This window comes from Lagenorhynchus albirostris, chromosome X (genome assembly GCF_949774975.1).
Source record: "Lagenorhynchus albirostris chromosome X, mLagAlb1.1, whole genome shotgun sequence".
Lineage (NCBI taxonomy): Eukaryota > Metazoa > Chordata > Mammalia > Artiodactyla > Delphinidae > Lagenorhynchus > Lagenorhynchus albirostris.
Window position 1 is genome coordinate 111,494,947 of NC_083116.1, and position 24,662 is coordinate 111,519,608.

The 24,662-nt window shown below is 46.1% G+C and overlaps 1 protein-coding gene and 1 non-coding gene across 2 annotated transcripts in view; one reads left to right on the forward strand and one right to left on the reverse strand.

Moving 5' to 3' along the window:
* The window catches only part of PCYT1B (phosphate cytidylyltransferase 1B, choline), a 135,746-nt gene that overhangs the window by 77,351 nt on the left and 33,733 nt on the right, over positions 1-24,662 (forward strand). Inside the window, exons 4-7 of the mRNA XM_060138116.1 lie at positions 5,822-5,973; positions 9,399-9,477; positions 20,605-20,747; positions 23,404-23,592. Of these exons, the coding sequence (XP_059994099.1) occupies positions 5,822-5,973; positions 9,399-9,477; positions 20,605-20,747; positions 23,404-23,592 (563 nt within the window). The remainder of the gene's footprint in view (positions 1-5,821; positions 5,974-9,398; positions 9,478-20,604; positions 20,748-23,403; positions 23,593-24,662) is intronic.
* On the reverse strand, positions 10,283-10,355 carry TRNAG-GCC (transfer RNA glycine (anticodon GCC)). The gene has a single exon. It is a non-coding gene; the product is annotated as a tRNA-Gly (tRNA).

Here is a 24,662-nt window from a genome sequence, read left to right on the forward strand (position 1 = left end):
TTGAGAAGAGCTGGAAAAATGCTTACCCTTAACTACATGAAAAAGCAATTTTTATCATTCAGTATTTCTGTCCAGTGCTCCTTTTGCTTTGAATTTGTGGGCCTTATCCCTCAAGATCCTTGCATCCTTTGATAATAGTTGGGAGAAGGTAGAGGCAAAGTTTTCGGTAAAAATTTGCATTATTCCTCACTCTACCATATTTAGTTTCTAACTTTCAACTTCACCTATAACAGAAACGTATGCAAGAAGGAGAAAGACAGGAAGCTTTTATAGGTTCATAGTTCTTTGAATAGTCATTAAACGAGGTTTCCATTTGGTTTGACCTCAGGATTTAATTCCCTGCCCCTAGCAATGCAGGTAGTAAGGTTTGCATGATGCTTTCTTTTGTGAAGTAGAGTAAGGTTGGTTTTGGACACAGAGACTTTCTCCGACCCATTAATTTTAGGAAGGGGTACCCTTGGAAGCTGAGGATCTGGAAATCAATTCCTTTAAAACTACCAGTGCTTGGATACCTCTTGAAAAGCCTTTACGTATCCCCAAGGGTATGTGTACCCTAGTTTGAAGAGTACCTTAGACTATCTTTCTTGAGTTTGACAAAACAGCTTAATGGCAGAAAATTCTATAGGGAGGAAATTTAGAGAGTCCTTTAAAATAGGTATTCTGTGTTGCTGGTTGAAAGGCTAGCTCTTAATATTATGTATATAGTTAGCAAATAAAATGGTTATAGTGAGTTGAAAGAACCTGCTATATTAATTGTGGGCCCCCTTACATCTGCAGGTAGGTTTGTTGTAGGAATTTCCTCGGGTGGAGCAAGGGCTTTGCTCATGAAATCACTCTGGCCGGGGCAAGTGCACAGACAGGTACAGTTGAAATACTTAGTATTTGGCAGAAATAATGGATTCAAAGACCAGAACTTGTGATAACTGGAGGTACTACAGTCTACTTCCCAACCTTAGGCAGTAACGGCTACCACAAACTACCATGATTTTTGCACTATGATTATAATACCTGCATTTTTAATTTTTAAGCATGTAGTCAGTAATAATTTGAAAATTTTTTATGCAAACTTCTGTGGGCATTATTTTAGTGAATTGAAACTATCCAGTTGTAATGCCTTTTTTTTCTCCATTTTATTTTAAAAGCTCATGTCATTTAAAAACAAGACAAGAAATTAAAATTTATTGAATAGATCAGAGATTTTTTCCTGGAAATTTTTTTTTAAGGGTATGAGTCACCACATACTCACTTCTGCCTCACAGGAGGGGAATAAAAAGATAACAGCCATAGAAATACTATTCCCACTATAGTAGACATGAATAGTACTCTGTAAATGTGGGCTTATGCTCTATTGTGTCTTAATTGAAATTAAATATTCCTCTAAGACTCCATTTTGCCTGACTGGTGGGAGATTCAGTCTCGGTCTTTGTTGGGGTCCCTTCGCCTCCCCAGAGTCAAACAAGATTCTAAAATGTTTACAGAAACAGGAGAGGGGCTTGCAGTCTCCAGCCCAGCACCGTTTTTGCACTGCCCTCGTCAACTGAGCCCACAGAATTGCTAGGAAGGAGCAAATCCACTGTTCCTGTGGAAGGTGAGGCCCCGGCGGTCTGTGCCCAGGTGAACCCCAGTGTCCTCACCCCTCCTGAGGCCCTGCTGGTGGGACCCTCCCCCCGACCTTTGACCTCTTCCTCCTGTGGAGGAATCTTCTGTCTGTCTTCTTCCTTACGGAATTCCCCCAAGTTGGGAAAACCGCAGCCAGAGAGACAGGTTGTCTACCAGCAGCTTGAACTTCACAGCTTCTGCGGGCGAGTTTGTACCGAGAGGCCGGGCATGCGCATGAAGTGGGGACAGGGAAAAGACAGAGCCCAAAACACAAATGAATAAATATCTCCACAAATGGTCTTAGGTCACGAGTACTATTAATAAGTAGCAGACGTTTCTGAGCATGACTCTCTGCTCACACAGATGATCAAGTTTAATTCTCCAAACTTCGCCATGTGCTAAAGACAGACAACTGAGGCTTAAAGAGTTTGAGTAACTTTCCTGGTAATAAGTAGCAGAGCTGGGATTCGAACCAAGTCTGCTGGGCTCAAAATTCATCCCCTATGTTATATTTTCTCTCCCACGGGGTATTAGTAATAATTCATCTTGAGCACAGTGAGCTGCCAGCATAGGTTAGCTACAGCGGGAGCTCCCAGACAGCTCAGTGAATTCATCCACGGAACACCATGGCTCAGAGTTCTCCATCTGGTTAGGGTGCATTTGCCAAGACTGGGGAACAACAGTGCTGCTTTGGGCGCAATTACTGTTTAGACAATAACTGGTCAGCATGTTCAGCTGCTTCTTGAGGTCACTCCTGGGAGATGAAGATAGGACCCCATGTCGGCATAAACAGGTTGGTGGTTTTCTTTCTGCTCTGTCAAGAGGCCATTATCTCCGTCATCTCGAAGTTACACCAAATTGCTCAGGTGCAGGTTCAAAAGTGGGGGGAGGATATGGTTCGGCCTAGTTTTCTGTTGTTTAAAATAGAAAATTGATGGATCTGAAATCCATTTTTTGCTTAATACAATTCTTGAGGTACTATTTTAATAAAATCCTTTAGTCTTTTAAAAACGTAAAGTCTTTTAAGAACATTTCAAAAGCCATAGATCAATTTTTTAATTGTATAGGTTGGCCCATAAATAATTCTTATTTATGAAGTCAAAACCAATGCATTCAGTGAATTAATACATAACATAGTCATTATGGCCCTACTAACCACCACCCACCCACCAAGCTGGGCATGATGGGTGATTCAAACACAGGCTGGGCTCTTTACTCAAGATGTTCATAATATGCTTTAGGGGCTTTCAAATGTTGTATGCCTCAGAATCATCCCTGAAGCTTGTCAAAAATAGAGCTGCCTGGACCCCGCTCCAGACCTACTGTCTTAGTCTGTTCGGGCTGCTAGAACAAGATACCACAGACTGGGTAGCTCAAAGCAACAGAAGTCTATGTCTCATCATTCTGGAGGCTGAGAAGTCTAAGATCAGAGTGCTAACATGGTCTTCTGGTGAGGGCCAGCTTACTGATTCATAGCTGGCACCTTTTCACTGTTTTCTTACATGGTGAGAGGGGCTAGGGAGCTCTCTGGGGCCTCCTTTTAAAGGCACTAATCCCATTTATGAGGGTTCCACCCTTATGACCTAAGTATCTCCCAAAGGCCCACCTCCTAATGTCATCATCTTTGAGAGTTAAGATTTCAACATATGCATTTTGGGGGGACACATTTAGACCATAGCACCCATTGAATCAAAACCTTGAGTGGAGCCTGGGCATCTTTAACAAGCTCCTTAGGTGGTTCTAATACTTACCAAGGTTTTTGAGCCTGCCGTGTGGTTGATGGTGTTTTGGTAATGTAAGACACTACAATGTTTTCTGTGTTGTATTGCATTCTACACATGTCTATACATCATCACAGGAAGTATGTATAGGAGATATATAGACATACACGTGTATCGAGAGACACAGTAGTCTTTTATTTGCATGTATGTTGAAATGTACCTGCAGGTAAATATATACCTTTTATCTTAAATCCTAGTAAACCTTTATTGAGCGTCTGTGTGTATCAAGCATTGTTAATTCATTCAACAAGTAGTTGTTAAGAGCCTACTATGGGCCATCAGAAAATAAAACAGACAAAAGTCCCTGTCCTCAGGGAGCTATATTTTAATAGAGAAACACCAACAACAAACGAATAAGACAGTTATATGATGATGAGCACCATAGCAAGAAGTTAGGAGGGGTGGGGCCTGCCAGTGGTGGGGGCGGATCCCAATTTAGAATAGGGTGGTTGGGGAAGCCTTGAGGGAGGAGAGGGAGTGAGCACGATGGATATTTGGAGCACAACTGGTCCAGGTTTGCGGAACAGGAAGTGCAAAGCCCTGATCTCAGTAGGAGTATTCCTGGTGGTTTCAGGAAATAAGGAGGCCGGGGGCTGGGACACAATAGGAGATGCAGTCAGAGAGGCAAGGAACGGGCTGAGGGCAATGTGGATCTTGTAGGGGCCTGTAGGCTTCTGGAGGAGTTTGGCTTTTACTCTGAGGGAGATGGGAAGGGTTCGGATCCTGGGGATGATGTCATCTGACAGGTTTCAATGGGATCATTCTGGCCAATGAGAGCAGGCTGCTGGCGGTTGGGGGGAGGCTGGAATCCAGTGACCAGTTAGGGGGCCACTGTAGTAATCCAGGGTAGAGACGGTGAATGGGCTGGGAAGGGAGCAGTGAAGGTGGCGAGAGGAATGTGGCTTCCGGTGCGCTGTGAAGGAGCCAGCAGTTTTGCTGACGGTTTGGTTGCAGAGGGTGTGAGGGCTGCAGTTGGAGGGTTTCCGAGGATGCTGGGTGTAACCGTTGGTTGTACTTACTCTCTGGCCAGGTTTGTTTCTGGATGTGGGTCATGATTTGGTTCCATCAAAATGACTGTGTTTTTGTTTTTTTATAAATTTATTTTATTTATTATTTTTGGCTGTGTTGGGTCTTCGTTGCTGTGTGCGGGGCTTTCTCTAGTTGTGGCGAGCGAGGGCTACTCTTCATTGTGGTGCGCAGGCTTCTTAGTGCGGTGGCTTCTCGTTGCGGAGCACGGGCTCTAGGTGCGTGGGCTTCAGTAGATGCAGCGCGTGGGCTCAGTAGTTGTGGCTCGCAGGCTCTAGAGTGCGGGCTCAGTAGTTGTGGCACACGGGCTTAGTTGCTCTGTGGGATCTTCCTGGACCAGGGCTCGAACCCGTGTCCCCTGCATTGGCAGGCAGATTCTTAACCACTGTGCCACCAGGGAAGCCCTGTATTTTTGTTTTTAAAACGTATCCTGTACACTTAACATTTGTAAGGTTACTGTATGTACATAATACCTTAAAGGAAAAAAAACCTCATCTTCAGGAGTGGTCAGGGTAGTCTGACTGACTGCAGTAAGACCCTGACGGGGATATTGGTAAACGGGGACTGTAGCCACAATGACATCTCTTCCTGACGTGTAGAAAAGCTGCTTTTGCCAACAAAAATATATTCTGGATATGATAATGAATAATATTTATTGCTCACTTTATTTCAAAGCACTTCTACATAAATCCTCAAAAAATCCTTTCTAAGGCTGATAGTGGAGGATAGTTCCATCCCCATTTGAGGATTCAGGAACTCGAGATCTAGAGAAGATGGCATGTGGGAAGGATGAACTCTGCTAGATCAGATCTTCTATTTCGTGACCTTCTCCTCTTGATCGTGTGGCCCAATGTGTAGTGACTGGACCTCATTCCAGGGAACAGAAGTGCGTGTGTGTGTGCGCGCGCGCGTGTGTGCGCGCGCGCACGTGCGTGCACGTGAATCACACTTGGTTTACTAAGTACAATGATGTGTTAAAGGAATTGGAACTGACTGTTCTTACGTTCTGTAACTCAGGTCTCTTGGTCCTCGTTCTGCCTTCTCTGTCTGTTCATTTGGTCATTTTATTTCTGGATAGTAACGTTCCCTGAAGGGTGAGATAGGGAAATAAGAAGATGTAAAAGTCACATTAGGTAGCGTGGAGAATAATTTTAATAAAAGCCACAGTGGAGAATGCAGTTGTAATTAACACTAAAATGAAATTCTCAATTGCCAGGGGATTTCAGCTTGCTTCACTTTCCTGATCCTTCGTTCCCGTAAAAAAAAAAAACAAAAAAACCCCCCTGAGTTTGATTATGTCACACACCTAGCAAGGCTGAGTTCTTTGTCTTGCTGAAGGAACCATGTCTGTATTGGGATGGCTGTGAGCAGGGCCTGGGCCAGCTAACAGCATTTAACGCATTTGCCTGTTTCAGTTTGCAGTGATGACCTCACCCACAAATTCAAAGGTTTCACCGTGATGAATGAAGCAGAGAGATACGAAGCGCTGAGACACTGTCGCTATGTGGATGAAGTCATCAGAGATGCTCCGTGGACACTCACGCCAGAGTTTCTGGAAAAACACAAGGTACTCATTCTTCCACGTTCTCTAAGTAGCAGAATTAGGGAGTCGTCTGTTTCTCCAGCTTATACCCAGAAAGTCCAAAGACTCTTCTTATTTTGGCAAGAGGTAACTTCAGGCACTGTCATGTGATGTCACTTGATGCAGCACCTGTCCTGTGCCTACGCCTGGGGACCAACAGCATCCCACTTCCTCAGTGTGGTCTCTGGAGCTAGACCACTCAGGTCCATGTGTGGCTTAGCTTCTTAACTGTGGGACCTTGAGCAACATATTGCACTCACTTACCTAAACCAGAACATGGCTGCTGTTTTGAGGATCTAATGAGATCATCTAGTAAAACCCTTGAAACACTGGCTGGCTCAAAGCAAGAGCTCCAAAAATGTCATCATCATTATTATTGATGCTTAGAGTTCCACAGGCATCATTTTTCGTGGAACAAATGACCACATACCTTATCCAGAGGGACAGGGGTCAGGCTTTAAGGAGAGAACTGTATATCTCTGATTTTGTGACCCTGAGACTCCTACTGATAGAAGATTTTTATTAGTTGAAAACACAAGAAATCCTTTTGATCTGCATCAAATTATGTGCTTTGTATCTCCCTACCAGCCCCACATTAGGAGCTCTTCTTTCCTTTTATAAGCAGTACAAAAAAATAAGATTAAGCTGTTCTAAGAGTTTTCTATTTTTAAATTCACGATGCAGGAGAGAATAGAGAACACTGATAAATGTGCATGGGTAATAGCAGAGCAGACAATTTCCCAGCAAGAATAAAAAGAAAAAGGAAAAACTCCAATAGGATTTACTTCCAGCAATCACTAACACATTTTTACTAAGCATCTATTGTATCTTCAACTTGTGTGCAGAATTACGGGGATGCTGATGATGGCTGCCATGTACCCAGCCCTGTGCTAAGTGCTTTGCTCTTACATGAATCACATTCAATCTCATGGCTACCCTGAGACGTTGTTGTTGTCATACACTGGAGACGAGGAACAACTAAGTTTGAGTACGAAGAATAGAATTGATGATAATAACATTTATTGAGTACTTGCTGTGTACCAGTTATTATTTTTAGCACTTTTACATAATTATATTATTTAATCCAGTGATTCTCAAGTGGGGGCAAGTTTGCCCCCAAGGGACATTTAACAGGGCCTGGAAATATTTTGGGCCATCATAACTAAAGGGGTGTTACTGGCATCTAGTGGGTAAAGGACAGGGGTGCTACTAAGCATCCTACAATGCACAGGACAGACTCTCCCCCTCCAACAAAGAATTTTTTTATATGTAAATTTATGTACTTTATTTATTTATTGGCTGCGTTGGGCCTTCGTTGCTGTGCGCGGGTTTTCTCTAGTTGCAGTGACGGGGGCTACTCTTTGTTGCGGCGCGCGGGTTTCTCATTGAGGTGGCTTCTCTTGTTGCGGAGCATGGGCTCTAGGCGTGCGGGCTTCAGTAGTTGTGGCGTGCAGGCTCAGTAGTTGTGGCTCGCGGGCTCTAGAGCGCAGGCGCAGTAGTTGTGGCGCACGGGCTTAGTTGCTCCATGGCATGTGGGATCTTCCCGGACCAGGGCTCGAACCCGTGTCCCCTGCGCTGGCAGGTGGATTCTTTCTTTTTTTTTTGTGGTACGCGGGCCTCTCACTGCCGTGGCCTCTCCCGCTGCGGAGCACAGGCTCCAGACGGGCAGGCTCAGCGGCCATGGTTCACGGGCCCAGCCACTCCATGGCATGTGGGATCTTCCCGGACCGGGGCACGAACCCGTGCCCCCTGCATCGTCAGGTGGACTCTCAACCACTGCGCCACCAGGGAAGCCCCGGCAGGTGAATTCTTAACCACTGCACCACCAGGGAAGTCCCTCCAATAAAGAATTATCTAGTTCAAAATGTCACTAGTAGCAAGGTCGAGAAATCCTGATTTAATCCTTACCACTAAATTATGAGTTATATAGCTAGTAAGTGGTGGGGCAGGAATCTATACCCAGCAAAATTAAACTGCTACTCTACCTCTCAAGGTGGAGTGAAGCCTTGTTAAAGGGCTTTGAAAGTTAGGCAAGAAGTTTTTACTTGATGGAGGAGGAGAACAAGGGACTAGTGAAGATCAGTAGGCACAAGGATGACAAGAAGAAAATTCTGTTTAAGGAGGTCCCCCCACCATGTGACAGAGGGATGGCTTGGAGAGGAAAGAGCCTGCAGTGAGGAAGGTCAGGTTCAAGTTGGTATTAATAATCCAGGTGATGGGGCCCTGGATTTGGCATAAGCAATGGAGAGGAAGTGATGGGTGTATGCACTTATGTACACACACACACACACACACACACACACACACACACACACACACACAATGGAACTTGTGACCTATGTGCTACAGAGAGTGAAGGAAGTAGGGAAAAAAGGCTGATTCCAAGGTGTTTGGAGCCTAAATAAACTTAGAAAATGGAGGTGCCCTTGGAAGGGGCCCCAGTTTTCAGGATGAATTAAAATTCCAGACAGGTTTTTAAAGTGACAGCAAGGCTGGCAAAAGAGAAAAGGGTGACTTTGGGCAAATTTGACAAGTTTTATCATTTCAGCAGCCGTATGACCCAACTGAAATAGTAATACTTGCCCTACCTGCCTCACAAGGTGGTTGTATGAATCAAATGCGGAGACGTGAATTCATTTCTACAATATAAAATCTGACTTAAATGGGGGAATTCCCTGGTGGTCCAGTGGTTAGGGCTCTGTGCTTGCACTGCAGGGGTCACGGGTTCGATCCCTGGTTGGGGAACTAGGATCCTGCATGCCGCGTGGCACGGACAAAAAAATAAATAAATAAAATAAAATATGACTTAAATGTGAGGGTGGGCCTATTGCCATCAGTGGGACAGGAAATGAGGATTTGGGCTCCTCATAGCAGAGGTGATTAAAATCTGAAGAATGGGGCTTCCCTGGTGGCACAGTGGTTGAGAGTCTGCCTGCCGATGCAGGGCACATGGGTTCGTGCCCCAGTCCGGGAGGATCCCGCATGCCGCGGAGCGGCTGGGCCCGTGAGCCATGGCCGCTGGGCCTGCGCGTCTGGAGCCTGTGCTCCGCGGTGGGAGAGGCCACAGCACTGAGAGGACCGCGTACCGCAAAAAAAAAATCTGAAGAATGAGCGAATTGTCTGAAGGAGAGATTTTAGAGGCAGAAGAACAGAAGGCCAAAAACACCTACTGTCAGAGGTGAGAGAAGAAAGAGGGACCAGCAAAAGAGAAACCAATCTAGTTCCCATCAGCTCGTGGAAACAGAGACAGTTGGAAATACTTTTCAGTCAAGGATTCAAGTCTGCCTTCTAAACTGCTCATTTCAGCTGCTTAATTACAACTACTTTGTTCTAAAAAAAATATGTATTTTCAAATTGCAGACATGCAGCCCCATCCCGGTGTTGATGTCACTCTCCTCTCTCTCCAACAGATTGACTTTGTGGCCCACGATGACATTCCGTACTCCTCTGCTGGCTCTGATGATGTTTACAAGCATATAAAGGAAGCAGGTGAGGGTCGTCCTGTGCTCACCCTGGTTGGCCCCAGGGACTTACTGGGGGACTGGAAAGAGGGAGGTTTCCTTCCATTGCGGGCTCCCCAGAATTAATTCCTTCATCAAGTACTCTTCGTACTCCTACGCTGCTCTGACTGCAGGGAAATCGCTCTGGGCATCATAGAAGATCTGTGGTTCTAGCCTCAGTGGGATGCTCGGTTGCTCCTTGGTAACATTTACCTCCTCTTTTTCCCCTTCCTGCCCTGATTTACCCATAACTCCTTGCGTCCTTGCATCCTTGCTTCCTCTACTGCATCCAGAGGAAGAGGGGTATGTTTTCTGTCCCAGGCTAACCTCTTATCTGAACTTACCTTCTCCCTTCCCTGGAGCATGTTTTCTTTTATTCTTCCTCCCATTGTGATCCAAGCTTCTCACTCTCCAGTAGTTTCTTACCAGCTTACGTGGAAGTTTACAAAAACAAATAAACCCAGATCTTTCCTTCTGCCCTCCCTCCTGCCTCTACCTTCACGGACATCCTTGCTTGGTTCTCCTCTTAGTGGCAGCTGTCATTCCTCAGTCACCTGCACTCTGACTTCTGTCCCATCTTTGCTCAGTTCTCAGATGCCCTTTGGACCACCCAAGCCAGCGGCCTTAGCTCAGTCCCCGCTCTGGGCATAACGACACTGCTGACCGTGTTCTTTGCTTAGACGCTCTTGTCTTTGCTTCCATTTCTGGGACACTTCTGGGACCTTTGGTTTTTTTTGTGTTTTTTTTTTTCCTTGATATCTTTTGGCCGCACCATGGGGCATGTGAGATCTTAGTTCCCCGACCAGGGATCGAACCCGTGCCCACTGCATTGGCAGTGCAGAGTCTTAACCACTGGGCCACCAGGGAAGTCCCCGCTCCTGGGTTTTGTTACTGGGTTTCTCTCCCTGTCTCACCAGCCTCAGCTCTGTGCTCTGCCTTCCACACGCTCTACACTCCAGGTACACGGAATCTGTCCTGGTTTCCAGACACACCCCCGCTTTATGCCTTTCCTCCAGCTGTTCTCTGGGCTTGGAATGCCCTTCCTCTGAGCATCTTGGTCAGGGCCCAGCTGAGGAGCGAACCCAGACATGCACCCTCTCCCTGGGGCATGATTCAGCACAGCCCCCGCCCTCTTCAGAGGCAGACACTCTTCGCACATGGACCTCCTTGTCAGCTCCCTTCTCCTGATTGTGTGTGTGTGTGTGTGTGGGTGGGTGGGTGTGTGTCCCTAGCTAGAGTGAAGTGCCACAGGCCACGGCCATAACTCATCCATCTTTGCATCCCCAGCACAGTCCCTGGTACATCTGTGGTGCTCCTTAAGTGCTGGCTGAACAAGAGAGTGCTTTTATTGAGTATGATGGGGAGGCAGCTTAAGATGGAAGCCTTTTGTGTGCAGGGGCTCTTCCCAACACACGGGGAATGGAGCCACTTACCCAGATCATTCGGGCACACACTCCTGTCTTGTGGAATGGTTCATATTATTTAGATGTAAGGGTGATATTTTGGCCTGAAGGATATGGACCTTTCATCCAATTTGTTGGCTTTTCACTGGTATCTTGGCCTCTGAGTTCCTCGCACACCTCTTTATTGAAGGAGATGCTAATGACAAGTGCTGAATTACTCCAAACCATCTTAGCCTCACAGCCCAACAGAATCTCAGTGAAAGATGGAAGGGCTCACTCTGTGACTTATTTCAAAAATGACTGTGAAAAAAAATGAAAAAAAAAAAATGACTGTGAGGGCTTCCCTGGTGGCGCAGTGGTTGAGAGTCCGCCTGCCGATGCAGGGGACGCGGGCGGGTTCGTGCCCCGGTCCGGGAAGATCCCACGTGCCGCGGAGCGGCTGGGCCCGTGAGCCATGGCCGCTGAGCCTGCGCGTCCGGAGCCTGTGCTCCGCAACGGGAGAGGCCACAACAGTGAGAGGCCCGCGTACCGCAAAAAAAAAAAAAAAAAAAAAAGACTGTGATCTGAAAGATCTTCGAAATTATATCTATGAATTTGCATCTTTTTTGCTCTACTTTATAACAGGCAAAAACTCACAAATTATAGGTGCTCTTTGGGGCAAATGTATAATGGAAAAATAGTCTCGGCTCTACCCAATACTCATCATTTTCCTGAGCTGAGGTTTTCCGTCAATGTCACAGGGTTTCAAATAATCACCAGGAATCAGAATAGTCATTGCTGGGATTTTAAAATACCCAGCCTCCCCAGATAATATCCATTTGGATTACTTAAAAAGACAGCTGGGGCAAAGGTAATTACTTCTACCCTCTTACAGGATCAGATATGGTTTTTCTGACTCTATAAGTGGAGCTGTCCAAGGTTGAGGAGGCAGTATGGTAACGTGAATTCCTTAGCTTCTCCATCCCTCTTCCTTCATCAGACCACCTTCCATAAACTTCCCATAAGCCTGTTGCTGCCTGAGAATCTTGGAGCGAGGAAGAGTTTGAGGAAGGGATGGGCTGGAATTGGTATTTTAGCTAAAGGTAGGTGCAGAAGTAGATTTTTAATGGCTTAATTTATTTTCTGCTATTTTATTTTCTACCATACATGACATCTATAGGTACTGTAGGTGCATTCATGCATACTTTCCTGCATTCATTAAGCCATCATCTGGCACGGTACAGACGCTGTAGTTTAGTGAGTTACCATATGCTTTACTCAGGGATTTCAAGAAGTCGAATACACGCCACTTTACACTTGAGCTGCCCCCATTGCTGGCACTTGCATCGGAGCCATCTTTCCCCTTCCTGGCGGCCACTGGAACTCCACCCATTGGTCCCACCATCCTTCACCCTCAGCCTGCTGCCGCTACAGCCTTTTCCTGGTATTCAGGGACCTTCAGACTCTGAAGGTGGAACGGGCTCCTAAGGGTCACTCACCCAGTCGTCTACCTCCTCTTTGGCATCACTGCCAGATCCAGGTAGAACCGATGCTTGCACGGCTCCCATGAGGGGGAGCTTCCTCTCTCCCAGGGCAGCCCATTCCATCTTTGGATGGTTTTGACTCTCGTTGGTTAACACACGAACCGCTGAGTGCATCCACAAGCCTGCTATTGTTGGTGGGAAAATGGGATACAAAGATGAATAAGACGGCCCTCACCCTTGACAGAGAGCAGAGCCAGATATAAATAATGACACCAAAATATTAGAAGCCTGCTATATATAGCAGGCAGGGGAGGTGTGTCCAAAGGTGGGGGTATATGAGGAAGTGCAGCGTGTTTGGAGAAAATCGACAATGTTCATGTGGTAAAGGGTGCGTGGAGGTGGCAGCGGAGAGAACTGGCAGGACGAGTGGTTTAGGCTTCATTCCGTGCGCCACAGGGCCAGATGCCACTCGGAGGCGGGGGGTGCCAGGAACAGCTCTCTTGCGGGGGAAGGACAACTGGGTAGGGGGCAAGAGGAATTTCTGTAACCAAACTTAGGAGCTCCCATTTCCACAGATGACAGAAAACAAACAACCCACTCTTGACACTTGAAGTAATTCAGACTCTTTAAGGTTTGCACTTAGACCATGTGGACTCAACCCGTGGCCTTTTTCTCCTGGCATGATCTGAGTGCTGGCTTGGATGGCTACGGATCTGGCTCTGCTGACCTGTTGTTGTGGGGTATCAAGACCTGCTCAGCCATCATCCCTGGCTACCAGATCCCCATGGCCGCCGCGTCCATCTGTTCCCCAGCCACGGCCCTCTTTGGCCTGTCTCGGCCACAGCCTCTGCCTCACTACCCCCCTCCCCACATTACAGGTGTGCCACCCAGCAGTCATGCTGATCTCAAGTCCCAGCTACCATCAGTGTTCCTTGAGAGGGTCCCCAGGAACGTCAAATGTGTCCCCCACAATTACTGGAGGGCGGTGGGAGGGAGCCACATTAGGCCCTGTCTGACCTGCTCGCCATGTTGGCACGGGGCCTCTGTGGGACCATTTCCTCCCAAAGTTCCTCGAGGTAAACAGGGCACCAGCCCCTCTGCTCTGGGCTTCCTAAGGGGGTTTCTTACTTGCCTCTGCCCCCGGGGGTTTGAACCTGAGTCAGGGCAAGACAGAGGACTTGCTTATATTCTCTTGCTTCTGATCCCTCTCTGGGCTTTTCCCTCAGCCTCAGGAGGGGCTGTCTTCTTCCCCGAGGGCAGGAAACTGCCCCTGTGTTAATTTCATCTTTCCCCACTCCAGGGCTGACAGTTCAACATTCTATACCCTGAGTCCACTGAACCTCTGGTTCTTGATCATCAAAGGGACACTCCTGGCATTTAGAAAACCCTTTCTGCAGTCCTCAAAGCCTGGCTCTTTCAAGTGAAAGCCTTACCTTTCATAACTATTCTTTTGGATATGAGCCTTCAGAAGAGCTTGTTTGAGAAGTCAAAAGCTGAACACAGTCTCCTGTATCCTCAGCTGCATCTGCTCTCCCCTGAGGTGATGGAGGTCTCAGCATCAGTGGGAAGAGGGCTTCAGGACAGACATCATCCCCAGAAATGAAAATGACATTGGATAATATATCAGAAATGTATTCTGCTACGTAGAACGTACTCAGTCTCCCTAATGGAGTTTTTTTGTTGGTTCACATCCTTTTGGGGCCAGCTGGGGGAACTCCATGCTACCCTGAGCTGGTCAGGTCTGTACTGTTCTCTTAGAAAGGGCTCCCTTGGTGGTCAGGAACATTGGGTAAGAACGGGAGGCCTGACAGTCTCAGATACCAGTCTTGTCTGTAAGGAGTTCCAAGAAAGGAAACCCCATACGCTTTAGACTTGGAAGGCTGCTAGGAAACATGGCGAGGTGGGCTTTGGTGGGTTGGAGAGGAGGGAGGAGGGGGCTAAACTGCCTGATGGGTTATGGCATGGGGCGAGTATTACCTTTTTAAGTCTTTGTAAGATCTGAGCTGTGAGCAAGCTGCTTCTTTCCGAAAGTTGTCATGAAGGGCCTGGTACACACAAGTGCTTGTCAAGTGTCAGTGTGTCTGCAGATCCCTGCAAGATCTTGTTCAGGTGCAGATTTGGGTTCAGTAGGTCTGGTGGGACCTAAGATTCCCATTTCTGATGAGCTCCCAGGGCGTTAGCTACTGTAGGTTCATAAAGCTCACTTAGAGTAGCATGAATCCAGACCGGGGATTCTGGTTCACCCAGAATTCCCCCAGGGGTTACTCCCAGGTTTAATTGAGTCAGCATGTCCTGGGGTGACGTAGAGCAGCAACAAGCATTTACCGGTGGTTTTATTTCTGGGTGAATAGCCTCTAGTGAGCTAAGAGAAAGTTACTTTCCTGATTTGAGGAATCAGGAAAACCTCAAGTTCTAGTTGTTGGCTGTAGAAACAGGTCCAATATTTTGCTGACTCTAAGCAATTGATCATCCGATTGTTGCATAACAAATTATTGCTGCAGTTAGTGACTTAAAAGAGCCGCTTTAGGGACTTCCCTGGCGGTCCAGTGGTTAAGACTCCATGCTTCCAATGCAGGGGGCACGGGTTCAATCCCTGGTCAGGGAACTAAGATCCTGCCTGCTGCACGGCATGGCCAAGAAAAAGAGCCACTTAATTTTGCTCATGATTTTGTGGAACAGGATTCCAGTAAGGGCTTGACTGGGTGGTCCTTGCTCAGGGTCTCTGAAACGGTTGTAGTCAGACACTGGCCCAATTGGGCTGGAGGTCCCTGATGGCGCACTTAAGTGGCGGGCAGTGGGTGCTGGCTGTTGACAGGGAGCTCAGTTGGGGTTGACACTGGTTCTAGCCTTGGAAGCCACGCGGCATCACTTATGCCACATTTTATTTGTTATAAGCACGTCACGAAGGCCAGCTCACATTCCAAGGGACAGGAATCGTGCCCATCTGTAATCCACCACAATTCCCACCTCCAAATTGAATAGTCAGGTGGCATTTTACTTGCTCTCGGAGCGCAGGCATAAGACTTACATGTGCCTTTTCATGGGCACAAGGACCCTTTCTTGTGGTCCATTGATCTACTCTGCTGATTCCTCACCTAGGGAGAGCCACGGTAGAAATCTGTTTGGGGCCCAGGTAGAGAAGGCCAGAGCGTTCGTCGTGGAAGAAAGGTGCTCAGAAATGGCGTCGGCAGCCACATTTGGCTTCTATCCTCTAATCGAGGTTCATTCTGAAAGTCAAAAATCACTTTATATGAAGCCGGAGATACCGAGGGCATGAATTAAACTTTACAGCCCTCTGCTCCGCTTGTCAGAACTACACGTCAAAATTCTCCAGCAAAGATGGCGCTTAAATGAAGTAGACTGTAAGGTCCACATTACTCATCATCATTCTAATATTGCCTACTACTGTTGAAAGTTTCCTTCATTAACATGTGCTTTGCTGCTTCTTAAAATAGTTCCATAACCAAACGCCGCAGTTCTGCAAAGCATGATGAGAAAGGTTCTTTGATCGTGCTCATTACTGAATATTTTTAGCAGAGCAATAATTAGGATTTGGAGGAAGCTGGGTGCCTCATATGTCAGCAGAGGGCTTGGCTTCTTTCAGGGACCTACCTCCCAACCAGCCAAAGCAAATCTCTCCCCAGCCCCAACTTTCAGTTACTCAGCCACAGAGACTTCACCCTGTGGCTTCAAAGAAACGGTGAGCTCATGTCACCAGTGTCTGAGTGACTTGCTAAAATCAGTTAGTGGCTAGAGAATCTCCTTAACATTTCAGCCGGAGTGGTTGTGAGTGAAATGCCTGCCTACTGAAAGACGGGATATCCTCCTCACCAGGAAGCTCCCTGCTGCCCTCACCAAGGTGAGGATGCTGTCTCAGGCCCCCTGGCTTGGGACCTCTCAGGGATCTTTGCCCACTAGAGCCCCGTGCACAGTTGGGTGCTATTTATCTCCATGCCTTTGTATGTCGGCACCCTCTACCTTCTACTTAGTTTTCTATTTGAGTCCGCTTTCTTAGAAGGTGCTAAAAGAAGTTGCTGACCTCGGGGCCCACCCCAACTCTGCCCTCTGAGCCACAGTATATAGAAACTGGATGCTTTGCCTGTGACAGCGGGGCCGCCCTGCTGCTGATGCTGTCAATGTGCAGATGGTGGCGAAGGAAAGCTCCAAAGGGACGCCCTGGTTGGGGCTAGAAGGCTGACAAATTCACCACTGTCCATAGATCCGAGAGAACTGGGTTTGGAAAGGCACTTAGACATCAGTGTTCATCTAGTCACTCATTCAACAAATATTCCTGGTGCCTGCTTGTCACCCAGTGCTGAGGATACAGACGAGAAGAAGGCAGGAGTGCTGCCTTCCCTCAGGCAGCTGATAGTCAGGTGGAAAAGGCAGTTACGGAACAAGCTGTCTGGGAATATTTGAAGGAAGAGAGCAGTGGACCATGGGCGAGAATTATAAGCAGGAAGACCCAGTCTGGGGTTTGAGAGATTTCCTTGAGGAAGTGATGCTAAAGGTGAACCCCAGTGGATGGCCGGGAGTTAACCAGGTGGAGTGTATGTGGCAGAGTGAGGGGAGGGGGCAGCCCTTGGAGGACACTCAAGTCCAGGGCCGCTGGGCCAAGGCAGGGCCAGCCTGTTGCTCAGCTCCACAGAAAACAGTGAGAAGAGCGCCCGCTGCATCTGCGGAGCACAGCGCCCGCTGCATCTGCGGAGCACAGGGGCCTTGGCTTAGGGAGTGAAGGGGGAACGCGGGTCTGAGATGAGACTGGAGAGAAGCACAGGGAAGAGAGAAGGCAAACTGCCTCAGAGTCAAGTTAAGGATTTGAATCCAAATACAAAGGACAGTAGAAAGCCAATGAAGGATGTTGAGCAGGTATCTGACTTATATTTTGAAAGACTGCTCTGCGGCTCTTGCTACGTGGAGAGCAGATTGAGGGGACAGAAAAGCGACATCCCTGGAGACTGGTTTTGAGGCTCTTGCTGTAATCTGAACAAGGTGGGGTTAGATTGGTTTAGAGGGAGGATGGAGGAAAGTGGGTGAACCAGGGAGACACTTAGGAAGTAGATTGGTGAGTAGAAGGAAATTGATTGGACGTAAGGAGTGAGGGGGAGGGAAGCGGCACAGGTGAGGCCGAGGCCATCTTGTGCAGCCACTTCATTTCTCAGCTTCAGAGGCTGAGGTTAAGTAACTTGCCTTCTGAGGCTTGAGTGACTTGCCCAGGTGTACAAACGGAGGACCCAGCACCCTCGTCCCTAGGCTCTGTCCATCATGCTGTCTCATGCCTGATATCTCTGACTGAGTGACCGTTATCATATTAGATAGGCAGATCTCAATTGCCAACACATCATTTCAGTTGACAACAGAAGTGCAAGCATAAACCAGATTCTTTTCAAAATTTTAATTTTATATTGGAGTATAGTTGATTAACAATGTTGTTAGTTTCAAGTGTACAGCGGAGTGATTCACTTATGCATATACATGTATCTATTCTTTTTCAAGTTCTTTTCCCATTTAGGTTATTACAGAATATTGAGTAGAGTTCCCTGTGCTGTACAGTAGGTCCTTGCTGATTATTTTAAATATAGCAGTGTGTATATGTCAATCTCAGTCTCCCAATCTATCCCTACCCCTGGTAACCATAAGTTCATTCTCTAAGTCTGTGAGTCTATTTCTCTTTTGTAAATAAGTTCATTTGTATCATTTGTTAAGATTCTGCAGATAAGCGATATGATATTTGTCTTTGTCTTACTTCACTTAGTATGATAATCTCCAGGTCCATCCATGTTGCTGCAAATGGCATTATTTCATTCTTTTTGATGGCGGAGTAATATTCCATTGTATATATGTACCACATCTCCTTTATCCATTCATCTGTCGATGGACATTTGGGTTGCTTCCATGTCTTGGTTCTTGTAAACAGTGCTGCAGTGAACATTGGGGCGCATGTATCCTTTTGAACCATGGTTTTCTCCAGATATATGCCCAGGAGTGGGATTGCTGAATCATATGGGAACTGTATTTTTAGTTTTTTAAGGAACCTCCATACTGTTCTCCGTAGTGGCTATACCAATTTATACTGCCACCAACAGTGTAGGAGGTTCCCTTTTCTCCACACCCTCTCCAGCATTTACTGTTTGTAGACTTTTTGTTGTTGTTGTTGTTGTTAAAGAGGAGCGTGTTTTGTTTATTTATTTACTTTTGGCCATACTGCATGGCTTGCAGGAACTCAGTTCCCTGACCAGGGATTAAACCTGGGCCATGGCAGTGAAAGCCCAGACTCCTAACCACTTGGCCACCAGGGAACTCCCTGTTGGTAGACTTTTTGATGATGGCCATTCTGACTGGTGTGAGGCGATATCTCATTGTAGTTCTGATTTGCATTTCTCTAATAATTAGTGATGTTGAGCACCTTTTTCATATGTCTCTTGGCCACCTGTATATCTTCTTTGGAGAGATGTCAATTTATGTCTTCTGCCCATTTTCTGATTGAGTTGTTTTTTTGATATTGAGCCACATGAGCTGTTTGTAAATTTTGGAGACTAATCTCTTGTCAGTCACATTGTTAGCCAATATTTTCTCCTATTCTGTGGGTTGTCTTTTCGTTTTGTTTATGGTTTCCTTTGCTGTGCAAAAGCTTTTGAGTTTCATTAGGTCCCATTTATTTGTGTTTTATTTCCATTACTCTAGGAGATTGAAAAAGATATTGCTGCGATTTACGTCAAAGAGTGTTCTGCCTCTGTTTTCCTCTAAGAGTTTTATAGTATCCAGTCTTACATTTAGGTCTTTAATCCATTTTGAGTTTATTTTTGTGTATGGTGTTAAAGGATGTTCTAATTTCGTTTTTCTACATGTAGTTGTCCAATTTCCCCAGCACCATTTACTCAAGAGACTGTCTTTCCTCCATTGTATAGTCTTGCCTCCTTTGTCCTAGATTAATTGACCATAGGTGCATGGGTTTATTTCTGGGCTTTCTATCCTGTTCCATTGATCTATGTTTCTGTTTTTGTGCCAATACCATACTATTTTGATGACTGTAGCTGTGTAGCATAGTCTGAAGTCAGGGAGCCTGATTCCTCCAGCTCCATTTTTCTTTCTCAAGATTGCTTTGGCTATGCAAGGTCTTCTGTGTCTCCATACAAATTAAAAATTTTTTTTTGTTCTAGTTCTGTGAAAAATGCCATTGGTAATTTGATAGGCATTGCATTGAATCTGTAGATTGCCTGGGGTAGTGTAGTCATTTTAACAATTTGATTCTTCCAATCCAAGAACATGGTGTATCTTTGCATCTATTTGTGTCATCTTTGATTTCCCCAGATTCTTGTCTTTCATAACATTTGTGACTTCCTTATGGCCCTGTATTGGTACACCCAAATACATCTTGGAGAACTTTAAGGAAGTTCTATGAAAAATTGGCATCCTCTGTGCTTGTTTGTTTTTACTCAGTCCCCCAGAGTCTAGATGAAAGGGCCTTTGAGTGGTGAAACCACCATTCAGAGTAGATTGTTCTTAGAGAGATAAAATCATCTAGCAGCCCCTGGGCATGTCTTTCAATCAGAGACAACAAAAATAGTCCACCCTTTCTCTTATCCTTCACTGTAATGTGACGCGGAACTCCCAGGCGAAGAAGGGGAGTTGCTGTGATCTAATTCATTGACTCAGTTATTCTCCATTCACTTATTCATTTAATTTGCATTTATTGAGCACTTGCCATGTGCTAGACACCAGGGCACTGAGCTGGGTGCTGGGAATGCAAAGATGATCAAGGCACAACCTGTGCTTTCAGAATGTTCCGTTTCTACAAGGAGACGGATATCTAAAATACTTTTGTTAATGGAAATCAAGTTTATATTCTAAGTGCTGTGGTTTCTGCCTGGTGATGTCAGGAAAGACTTCGCAGAGGCATAGCCTTGAACCCGGACCCTGTAGGAGGAGGAGCAACTCTGCAGACGCTGTGGGCAGGGAAGGGGGATCTGGGGCAGAAAAGAAGGGCGTGGCATGAGCAAATGTCGGGAGACGGGTGAGCGCCTGGTGCATCCAGGGAATAGGTCTAGGATGACGAACACACAGTGTTTATGGCAGGGAGGGAGTGTCCGGAACTGAGCCTGGCAGAGTCAGCTGGGGCCAGATGTGAAAGCCTCACTGACCCACCTAAGAGCTGCCACTTTGTCCTGGAAAGGAGGGCCATTCAAGAAGAGGGGTCACCCGGGGCCACCTTAGTTGTTTTTCTTTATTCTGTCTTTCCTATTGGAACAGGAATGTTTGTTCCAACGCAGAGAACGGAAGGCATCTCAACATCAGACATCATCACCAGGATTGTCCGTGACTATGATGTTTATGCCCGACGCAATCTCCAGAGAGGGTACACAGCCAAGGAACTGAATGTCAGCTTTATAAATGTAAGTGTGCCACCCCGGACCCTCTGAGGTCCAGCACGTCACACTACTGTGAACACTGTCTATTAATCACTTACTCTACGCCACGTGGGATTCTTGATGTTTGACATTTGTCTCATCCAATCCATGTAACAGCCCAGTGATGTATTATTATCCCCGTTTTGTAGCTGGAGAAACCAGTGTTCAAAGGGGTAACATAAGTTGACCGAGGCCCACAGGTAGCGAGTGAGCTTCACATTTTCTAAAGGAGCTGCCTCGCCTCCCTCTCTTCACCCCAACCTCCCCCTTTAGCGTTCTCAGACTTGGGTGAAGGATTTCCGGGAGATCTGCCCTCACAAAAGGCAAGAGTTGTCTTCTGCTCAAAGGGAAGGAAGGAGGGCAGAGGCAGTGAAAAGCTAAACCCAGAGGAAGTGCTTTCTTGTTTTAACATTTTACAACTTTCATTTTATTAAGGCCTTACAGATGCTCATTAGAAACGTTAACAGCCGCTTTTTTTTTTTTATTGTCCAGAGAAATTACAGCTGCTTAAATAAAGCTCAGAGTCTCTGGCTTCCTTTTGTATTTCTGCCGTTTTGTTCCCACAGAGCTGCTGTTAGTTTAATAATAGAGCAACTGTTAAAACAATGTTTAAAACAAGCTGTTAAAAGGCAAAGAGGGCAGCCCAGTTGCTGGAGGTGACGCTCGTGAGTCTGGAAGACTGTATTGGCCTGGACTCCGAGGCGCTCGTGGAGTTGAGTAAAATAACTCTCCGTACATACGGAATTTCCACCCCCCGAAACAGATACTGTCCAAGAGCGATTTTTCTACAAAACCAGATGCTTATATGTATGTGTAGCCACAGTTATCCAGCAGCTTACACAAATCGATCATCCGTGCCTCCGAATGAGGAAGGGTTCAGGAATCAGAAGTCAGTCATTATTAGTTGTCCTCGCGAGGCAGGGAGTGTTGGGAGTCCAGGCTCTGTGGCTTCGTACAAACTGGGCAACAAAATGGAAAATGTCGGGTGCAAGTGGCACCAGATCAAGTGGCTGAAAAGAATTCCGTCCAGGTGGTTATTTGGTATCTTACAGAGCATAAAGCCCTGGTTATTTCAATAAATTAAACTGTCTGTTCTTTTCAATTGAATTCAGTAGCCCATCCAAGCGTGTGGAGGCATTTCCAAAAGTTATTGCTCACGCTCTTTCAGCGGCCTGTGGATAAGCCGCTTAGCTCAGGGAACCGTGTAGTCAGCGTGGATGAGCCCGTTGCTTTTCTGTGACAACAAACCTGGCTGCGGCTCAGGGAGAAGATCTAATGTGTGGGATGGGCATGTAGATGAATCAGAACCTCAGAGGCGGCAGGAACCTGTCGCCCAGCCCAAGTCCCTGAATTCAGAAGTGAGGAAAGCTGAGCTCAGAGAGGGATGTAGCTAAAGTCCTTCAAGCAAAGTAGAGGTGGAGGCAGCAGCGGCCTCCCAGCCTTTTGGCTCGTGGTCCAGTGCTCACTCTAGTGTTCCGTGCTGCTCCTGAGAGCTGCGCATAGATAGTAACCACGTTATTATGTAGAGCTGGCTGGCAGCACAGGTAGCTCACACCCCAACCTGAGGCTGCAGTAAGGTTTGTAAAGCCTAGATCAGGGAATCCTGACCCAGTTTTGTAATATTGTACCTGGCTCAAAAAATTCTGAAATATGAAATAGACTTCAGTTCCATATAGTGAAGAAAAGTGATAAACCTTATTACCTCTCCAGGAGAAAATGTTTTATGATTGCATGGAGGAAAAGAGCCTTTGTTTCATCTTATTTTCATGGTTTTGATTCCATTCTCACCAGGTAACATGATTAAATGCCTCTGCGGCGTAATAGTGATCAAAGAGCCAACACACACTGAAGCTTCTACTAAATGCCAGGCTTTGTGCCAAGCACTTTACATGCATTATCTTCTCTAATTGTTACAGCACCCCTATAGGGTAGGGACGATAATTATCCCTATTTTACAGATGAGAAAACTGAGGTTTAGAGATGACACGTGACTTGCCCAACGTATGTGCCTTCCAGGCACATAGGTATAGCAATGCTGCATAAAGGCTATGAACAAAATCCCAGTCCAGAGAAGCTATCAGAACAAAATCTTTCTTCGTTACCAAGGAGACTGATGCAGTTCCGTTAGCTTAGTGGCAAATATCACGACGGTGACAATTTTAGTATAACACGTGGGTTCTGAGGCCCAGCCAATATTTCAACCAATATTGGTTTTAACAATGTCCCAGTAAAATAGGGAGCTTAGGTAGCTTCTGAGTGGCCATTCTATGTACAATTCATATTTCTGTCTAAGTCTCAGGAGAATTGAGGGGCTGTATTCACCCAGTATCTCTCCGTAATAAAGGGCAAATGTATACTTTTGGTTCTTCTCTTATATAAGTGAATTCAACTCCAATATTTACAAGAAAGAGAACATTAAAACCACTTGTACTTCACTGTACACATTCAAGTAGACTAACGAGAAGTGACTTTTCTTACGAGAGGGCCTTCCTGTCAGTCCAGCCCTTGGGAAATAGCATCCTGACTCTTCAGGTTAAGAACACACATGAGTTGAAATAAAATATGACCATTCTGTGAATGACTGATCTCTCCCATGCCCTCTTGGATAAATCCATTTCTTTCTCCTTTAATTTTGGACCAGGAGAAGAAGTACCGCTTCCAAAACCAGGTAGACAAGATGAAGGAAAAGGTCAAAAACGTGGAGGAAAAATCAAAGGAATTTGTAAACAGAGTGGAAGAAAAGAGTCATGATCTAATTCAAAAGTGGGAAGAGAAATCGAGGGAATTCATTGGCAACTTCCTAGAACTGTTTGGGCCTGATGGAGCATGGGTATGTAATTATTTCACTTGGCCCTGCAGTAATGGGTGTTTTCAGTTTATCCTCCTTTCCAAGGAACTACTCAAGGGTTCCCTTATCTCAGTCCAATATGTGGCCTCCACTTGGGGCATGAGCCCGAATGACTTCAAGTCTACGTCACTTCCTTAGTTTCTGCATTTCCTCTCAGTATGGCATCCAGTAGTGCCCAAAGCCAGCTCTGGTCTCTATTTCTATTTCTTATCCAGAGTTTGAAGCCACTTGGTAGTCATTGAATGTCTGTTACCGCAGAGGTTGGTTCCGTAGCTCATCCCAGTCTCCCAGTTGGATGGTAAGGGTGAAGTGGGTCAGTGGCATCATGGAACTTGACCCACTTGGAAGTGGGTCAGTGGTATCATGGAACTGATGCCTCTTGGATCAACCAGAGGAGGAGGATGCAAAAGAAATGCAGCTGCCTTGATCGCCTTTGGTTGTCAGGAACTCCTCTTTCATTGGTTGGAAGAGAGAAAGAAGAGGTAGGACTGTCTCTGTACTTACCATGCCCTGATTTGCCCCCTTTTTCCCCCCATGGTATGTATGTGCTGGGATAGGCATAAAGGTGTTGAGGGACCGCGGCCATGATCTGAATCTTAAAACTAAGACAGAAACTGTAGACAGGGTCTCTTGCCTAAATTCTATATGGAATTCTGAGTGAAAATTATGGAAAGGGAAAAGAAAATTCTGGAAACCACCTTCTACTCCAGTGGTATTTCTATTGTGCATGCACTTCCAGAGTAAATAACCAGTATTATCAGCAGAGTTAATGAGGGTTCTATGAAAAAGATAGTTTCTTAAAATTGAAGTATAGTTGATTTACAATGCCATGTTAATTACTGCTGTACAGCAAAGGGATTCAGTTGTACATATATATACATTTATTTTTAATATTCTTTTCCATTATGGTTTGTCATAGGATACTGAATATAGTTCTCTGTGCTATACAACAGAACCTTGTTGTCTATCCATTCTACATATAAAAGCCTACATCTGCTAACCCCAACCTCCCACTGCATCCCTCCCCCAACACCCCCCCCCCGCTTGGTAAC